General features: G+C 36.7%; 2 protein-coding genes across 2 annotated transcripts; one reads left to right on the forward strand and one right to left on the reverse strand.

Annotated features, from left to right (window-relative positions):
• Window positions 1-660: 660 nt before the first annotated feature.
• On the reverse strand, window positions 661-3,901 carry LOC107937597 (eukaryotic initiation factor 4A-3). The gene is made up of 7 exons (XM_016870506.2): window positions 3,343-3,901; window positions 2,732-3,053; window positions 2,285-2,392; window positions 2,077-2,196; window positions 1,762-1,929; window positions 1,283-1,369; window positions 661-1,051 (listed from the first exon to the last, which is right to left on the reverse strand). The coding sequence occupies exons 1-7, from the start codon at window positions 3,642-3,644 to the stop codon at window positions 938-940; spliced, it is 1,221 nt and encodes a 406-aa protein (XP_016725995.1). The 5' UTR covers window positions 3,645-3,901; the 3' UTR covers window positions 661-937.
• Window positions 3,902-6,537: 2,636 nt separating this feature from the next.
• On the forward strand, window positions 6,538-7,242 carry LOC107937591 (uncharacterized). Its single transcript, XM_016870495.1, has one exon. It carries the CDS (start codon window positions 6,538-6,540, stop codon window positions 7,240-7,242), a length of 705 nt encoding a protein of 234 aa, XP_016725984.1.
• The last annotated feature ends 711 nt before the right edge of the window (window positions 7,243-7,953 follow it).

The raw sequence follows: 7,953 nt of genomic DNA on the forward strand, positions 1-7,953 counted from the left end.
TTGTAGATGAGCATATAAATAATATTTGCATTTGCATAGATAATGGTACATGTACAGGGTAAAAGTTTGATCTTCATTTCTGTTCTGTTGGTCTCAAACATCATCATGCCAGTTAACTATTTCTTAAATTCTCGTATTTTCCAGCTAAATGATCATCATGTCACTTATTTTCACTATTTTTCTTTTTTCTTTTTAAAATTCTCATGTTCCATTTACATTTTTACTCGAAAATATCTCAATTATTTAAGTATAAAAGCACTTGTTTAATATCCTAAAATCCTGATTGTAAGATATAATTTTTCCATTCATGTAAACCATTTACTTCAAATTTCAACAAATCAATAATAACAAATTATGTAACAGCCATGCTATTGGAAAGAAGTATATATTAAATTAACATGGGTTGATTTAAAGTCACACCCAAATATTTACAATCCCACTTCAACTCATTCATTTTAAAGTTCGTTTTAAAAATTGTAATTTAAACTATTTAATGAAAAAAAAAGAACACTAATGAAAGATAAAATTTTTTAATTTGAACTTTTTAATCCTAAGTGCATACATTTTAAGAAACCATGATAAGAGTACGCTGTAGAATTGTCAGATTTTAAGTAGTCGACAAATGATCGAGGTACACTTAACATATTTTGAAAAACAAAATCATCAAATTTACATGAATTATAAAATAAATCAGATTTTAACTTGGTACAAAAACACATAAAATGTGACGATAGACGAAAAGACATACACCCCAAAACCTTTCGAATATACTTGAAATTAAAATGGAGCAAATCCCAAATCAACTACACAAAAAGCAAAAGTCAATCCTAATCTGATATGTGCCTTCAGTTTCCACGGTGTACAAACTACAAATCCCATCACTCTTAAAAGACGCTGCAAATAACACAAATGACATTCTTCTTCAACCATGCCATTCTTATATCAGATCCGCCACATTCATTGGCATTTCGTCTATCTGGGTACTATAATACTGCTCTATATCTCGCAGAATCTTGATGTCATCACTTTTTACAAAGTTAATGGCAACACCCTGCACACCACAACTACATTATAATCTTGTATATATACATATACATATATATAAAACAACCAGAGAATGACAATTTAAGCAGGGAGTAGATGACAGCAATGACTAATCAAGAATATACAAAATAACAGTTTCTTGTAAACATGAAACATTATATGCAATGGATATAAGAAACGGATAACCAAGTTAAAAACACTTTTCATCACAAATCGAACTAAATAACAAAAGAAATACCTTTCGTCCAAAGCGACCTGAACGACCAATCCTGTGGATGTAAAGCTCTCGATTATTTGGAAGGTCATAATTTATCACCAGGGACACCTGAAACCAGCAAGTAAACTTTAGCAAAATAGGTAAGGAAATTTATCACGACTTCTGAAAGTTCAAAAACCACAATGCTTTTCATTACAACACTTATTTCCCCCTTGGATTAAGGAAGCATGTCGATCAAGGAAACATGATACACACTTAATTCTAGCATAACCACGACCTCAAGGCATTTTGTGCACAAACCAACCAGGAAGTAGAACCATGCCTTGAGGTTCCACTACTACTACTATATATAAACCACACTCTGAAACCCCACTATACTTGCATCAAGCTACATTTTCTGTTCTGGAGAAAAAGAAATTTAACATTTACTCAACTAAAAAGCATGTAACTAGCAAAATACATGAAAAAAATGGCAGGCATATTAATCTCCCGAGACTTGCCTGTTGAACATCGAGCCCCCTGGCCCAAACATCTGTTGTGATAAGAACACGGGTTGCACCATCACGAAACTCAGCCATAATCACATCTCTTTCCTTCTGAGGCATATCTCCATGCATTGATGATACTGTGAAGTTATTGCTACGCATCTTCTCAGTTAGCCAATCAACCTATCACAAAAGCAAAAATCACACAGGCAGACCTCAATACAATAGCATGTACAAAAACTAGTATAATTAGGAACACGGTTAGAGAGGTTCCTGTTCCAATGTTGAAAAGCAAAGGCATTATGCATGTCTATAAGACTCGGAAGAGACCTTTCGTTTTGTATTGCAGAAAATCACAGCTTGGGTGATGGTCAATGTATCATAAAGATCACATAGTGTATCGAACTTCCACTCCTCTCTTTCAACTGCCACAAAAAATTGTTTAATACCCTGTAACAATGAAAAAAGAACAAAAGCTTGCATCAAATCCCAAAGTATTAGTTGCAGATATTCCGCTAGCATAATAGCTTTTGATTACCTCCAGAGTCAACTCATCACGCTTCACAAGGATCCTTATAGGATCAGTCATAAATTTACTCGTCATTTCCAAGATCTCATGAGGGAGTGTAGCAGATATTAAACAAACCTACAGTAATTCATTAATTTAAAGCCAATAACAAACTAGATAAGGAGAAACAATGCAACAGAATTGTGCCTGCCTATACTGCAAATGCCAGAATGTTGCAAGATAACAGCAGCAAGACAAATAAAAAAGGACCACGCCAACTCAAATTCAATTCAAGAATTTCAATATCAAGCATGAAACAGTAAACAACAAAGACTTGTCGAACCAAGAACTCCACAACTGTTATAGGACTTTCCAGGTTTGGGATTCTCACTTTTTTGAAAGGATAGGAAGAGAACTCATAACAAAGAATAGAGCAAAGTTGGAGGAAAAGGCAAGATGAGAAAGTGACGGAAGAACCTGAAGCTCTGGCGGAAGATGCCTGTAGACATCATAAATTTGATCTTTGAACCCTCTGCTCAACATCTCGTCAGATTCATCAAGAATCAATAGTTTAATAGCCCTAGTACGTAGGGTTCTCCTCTTTATCATATCACAGACTCGCCCAGGTGTTCCCGACACAACATGAACTCCGTTTTCTAGCTTCCTTATATCTTCACCGACACTTTTACCTCCAATACACGCGTGTGCTTGTATGTTCATGAAATCACCAATTGTCCGTATCACTTTCTCTGTTTGTGATGCCAGTTCCCTTGTGGGTGACAAGATCAATGCTTGAACCCTGATATAACACCAGTTAACATTATAAACATTGAAGATTCCAACAACATAATAAATTGAAGACTAAGCCTTGAAAGATGGGAAATCCATCATGAGATTTGGAGCCTCAAAGACTAAACCCTAACTTACCATTAAGCAATTTATATTATTTCAAAATTAGGGTTTTAGCTATCAGGTATCTAAGAACTAGGGCTTTCAGGGAGCAAATGCACATCAACGTATAATGGAAATCACCACAAAAGAACTGATTTCAAATATATATATATAAAGAAGTAAAAGTAAAAACATACTCTCTGCTAGCGGTGTCGACCACTTGGCAAACGGTGAGGGCAATCATGGAAGTTTTGCCGGTACCAGACTGGGCTTGCGCAATGACATCACGGCCGTTAATTATGGGCATGACCGCTCTCTGTTGTATGGCAGATGGCTTTTCGAAGCCGTAATTATAGATTCCACGGAGGAGATCGTCCTTCAACCCCATCTGATCGAAACTCAGTATGGGCTCGATTCCTTCCGTCGTCTCGAAAACCAACTTATCATCGTCGGCACCCATACGCCGAGCCACACGGCTGGTTGTCGCCGCCGCAGCCATCCCCCTAGTTATTTTTGGCACTGGCTAAGCTTTCTCTCGAAGTCGAAGGTGAACCAAAAAGAAAATATTAATTAAAAAAAAACTTTTTAAAAAAAGGTTTGGAAAAGAAGAGAGGGCGGGCTTCAAGGAAATTCAGAAGCTGAAAATTCCATTGGAAGTTGGGTTTTGATCAGAAGATCATTTTAACTTGGCCATTTGGATGAAGCCACGTATCGTATTAGTGACGTGGCTAATTTTTTCGTGCTGGTTTGCGTGGCTTTGAAGGCGGTGAATGATATCCCTCGTAGTTTACAAAATTTAAAGGCTCGGCTCACCTCTAACCCGGCTTCATCCAACCTACATACTTCTTTATTCAAGCCTGGCCCAAAGCGAGCTGCAATCAATTTTAAAGATTTCTTTTAAATATTTTAGTACGAGGTTTTGTAATTTGATATGATGGTCCTTCTCTCACCTTTACTACCCACTTTATAATATACATATTAATTCTTGAGAAATGTCCATAATAACATATTCTACCCATCCTCATTAGACCTTCTAACCTTTAAGCCTTAATGACTACTTAAGGATTACAGGCCTCTCCCCTATCAACTCTCATAGGATCTCTACCTCAATTCATTATATTCTAGAATGACACAAATTTATAATTGTGCTTGCTTTCAAAACTTTTTTCGGAATAACGCAAATTATGAAATTAAATATTTTGAGACATTACAAACTCAATTGAAATCGTGTTAAAGTGACTTAAATTATTTAGCAAGTGAATGGTTATTTACATTATGGTATATATAATAGAGCTTTTAAAAAAAGTTATCAAAGTTAGTGCATTTATAAAACCTAAAAGAGTCGCAACTAGAGGTAAAAATAAAACATCAGTGCTTGCAACCTACTCGAGTTTTACTAGAACAAATTCAAACTTGATTCAGTAATTATTAAGTTGAGCTTGAGCTTGAGCTTGAGCAGCTTAAGTTATCAATTGAACCGAATTCGAGCTTAGTGATGCTTGAGAACGGCTCACGAGCCTTTTAGAGTTTTTTCATATTTAAATTATATTATTACCCTTAATATATATTATTAGCCTTAAGTTTAATTATTAAGTCGAGCTCGAGTAGTTCGATTATTTACTGATCGAAAATCAAGCTTAAAAATAGATGTTTGATCAAATTCAAACCAAATATCGAACTTTAAATTTTGAGTCGAATTCGAACTTGGTAATATTCGGACTTATAGCTCAGTTTGATTACATCCATAATCACACGAGTGCCTTATGAGAATTACATGTATAACAATGTCAATAGCCAAAGCTTTGCTTATCAGTGGTACGACCCCAAGGACACAAATTTTGTAATTGGCAGACATAAAGTTAAAACTTATTTACATGAATTATCACAACGTGACTTATATATGCTCATCTCGTCCCTTTACAAGTTCAATGTAACTCTTGACAATTACTTTAACACAAACACTTGCATTGAAGCATGAACAAGTTAACAAAAAGAAATAGATGACTGGATGTACACATTTAAATATATAGATGTTTTCTTAATTTAATGATTAATTTGATTTGGTATTGATTTAATCACTTTACATATTTATTTAATTGGATAAATATCTATTTTCAATTAAATAATGAATCTTTTTAAGCGCAATTAAATTAAGATATCATATTTGTCACCCAAAAAAAATAAGATATCTTATTATCTCATTATTTAGAACAAAATAAAATAAAATAAAAATGGAAAGTCATCTTTAACTTTAACAAAATTAAAATATCTCTAAAAAAATTAAAACAGGGTAATTAAAATTAACTAGGCATCTAAAATACTGATGTGGGTCAAATTTACCAAATAGAATACGTGGTTGGGCCGGACAATATGAGAAGCTCATTAGGGCTCATGGTTGGCGGCAATGAGAGTCCTTATTGGACTTGGGTTGCCGTCTATGATGTTGCATCTATGTTGGACTTTTCTTTTTATTTTATTAATTTCAATGAATATTAGATCTAATCAATTCCCTATAAAGGTGGAATTGAAAATGTGGGTTGAAAATCTTTGAATCTTTAAGACAAATCTCTCTCTTAATTTTTCAATTGAACAATCAAAGTGAGGTAGAGGAGTTTACTGAAATTTTGGAATCTTTTGAGAACATGTCGGGCCAGAGTATCAACTTGGACAAATCTATGGTTTACTTCAGCCCCAACACCCCTGCTTCTCAACGCGCGACTTTGAGTGGTTTGCTAAAGATGAAGGTGGTGTCTAATTTGGATGGTTACCTTGGTCTGCCTATCCTGATTGGTAAGAAGAAGTTAGCAACCTTCCAGGCATCGTGGATCGTGTGGCTAAAAGGATGGATAGCTGGTCTAAAAGATTATTGTCCAACGATGGGAAGGAAATCTTCATTAAGTCTATCCTTCATTCTATTTCCACTTTGCGTTTTTGGTGTTTTATGCTCCTGATGGTGTCCTTGAGGAGATCTAGACTTTGATCAGGCGAGTATGGTGGGGGGTAAGGAGAGCAACAGGGGTTGGAACATGCTGGCATGGGACTGGTTGTGCTACCCTAAGGGAATGGGGGGACTTGGCTTTAGGGACCTTCGGCAGTTCAATGTGGCTCTCTTGGGCCGGCAAGTTTGGCGTCTTATAATTTGCAAAGAGACGCTTTACTACAAAGTGCTGAGTGCTAAGTATTTCCCTGACGGTGATGTCTTTAACCCTAGGAGCATGGACAAGCCCTCATTTATGTGGCAAAGTATTGCTAAGGCAGCTAGCATTTTGCATGCGGGTTTTGGTTGGAATGTTGGCAACGGCAGGAATATTAAAATTTGGCATGACAACTGAGGCTTTGAAGGGCTGGCAGGTGATTCCATTTGTCTTAATAAGAGGTGGGTCTAGGAGAATATGGTTAGTGAGCTGTTGAATGATAGTAGGGACGGCTGGCATGAGAATAGGGTCAAGGAGCTTTATGGCGACTACTTAGGGGACCAAATTTGTAAAATTCCCGTTATTCATAATGGACCGAATGACAAACTTATTTGGTTCTCTAACCCTAATGGCTCTTTTACGACTAAGTCTGGCTATTCGTGGTTGACCCTCAAGCACATCGGGTATGGTCCTCATCAGGTGTTCTGGCGGCTTACGTGGAAGCTTCAAACGCTCCCAAAGATCAGGATTTTCTGCTTGCGCCTGGGTCACGAGATCCTCCCTACGAACGAAAAGATAGCTAGTATTCAGAGTGATTTTGATAGTTCTTGCCCGAGGTGTGGTTTGGAGAAGGAGACTTTAATTCATGCCTTAAAAAAATTCCCGATGGCTCGGGCGGTGTTAATGCACAGAGGTCTTAACAATAACCTGTTTGAGGGTGATTATAATCGGTGTTGCGACTGGATTGAAGGAGCAGTGCAACTGCTGGATAAGAAGGCTCTGTCATATTTTATTACCGTTCTGTGGAATATTTGGAATGGTAGGAATAACCGTATTTTTCGTGGTGTGGAAGAGGAGGCCAAGACAACTTGGGAGAGACCTGCTTCGTTGAGCCACGATTTCCGTATCTTTAACCTGCTGGAAAATCCTGTGTTGCCGCGAAAGTCAGAGGATAAAGCCTGAAATAAACCTGCTTAGGGCTGGGTTAAAATCAATTTTGATGCCTCTGTTAATGAAAACAGAATGTATTTTGGGCTGGTGGCCAGGGATGCTGACGGTTTTGGGCGTGATGGATAAGGAGGTGCAAATTGATTGGACGGAAATGCTGGCGCTGGAAGAAAGTATCTATTTTGCTCAGTCGAAGGGGTGGAACAAGATGGAATTGGAGACCGATTGTGCCAACCTTGTCAATCGGTATAATAAAAGAGACTCTGATTTGACTACGTTTGGTCATCGCATGCGTGAAATCCATATGAAGTTGGATGCGTTTAATTGTTTTATTTTAAGTGGGCTCCGAGATGTTGTAATAAAATTGCGGATAAGCTTTGTAAGTTGGCTATGACGAATATTTGTACTGTAAACTTTAGCATGGATTATCCGGCGGATATTCATGATTTAATGTTAAATGATGCTATAAAATGAGTTTGACCTTTGGGTCGTTTTCTTTCAAAAAAAAAAGAAAATGTGGGTTGAAATTAAGAAGAACCCTAGCCACCTATGTATGGACAGTCTTTTGTTCTTGAAATTATTTCGTTACACTTCTTTAGAGAGTAATTGAGACTAAGGTACTCGTAGTATTTCTCAAGGTGCAACTTTGACTAATTTTTAGAGCCTTTTTAGGCTGATTTAGGAAAAGTGCAAAACTAGTAGTTTGTATATTATCCTTCCAATGCA

This window comes from Gossypium hirsutum, chromosome A12 (assembly GCF_007990345.1).
Source record: "Gossypium hirsutum isolate 1008001.06 chromosome A12, Gossypium_hirsutum_v2.1, whole genome shotgun sequence".
Lineage (NCBI taxonomy): Eukaryota > Viridiplantae > Streptophyta > Magnoliopsida > Malvales > Malvaceae > Gossypium > Gossypium hirsutum.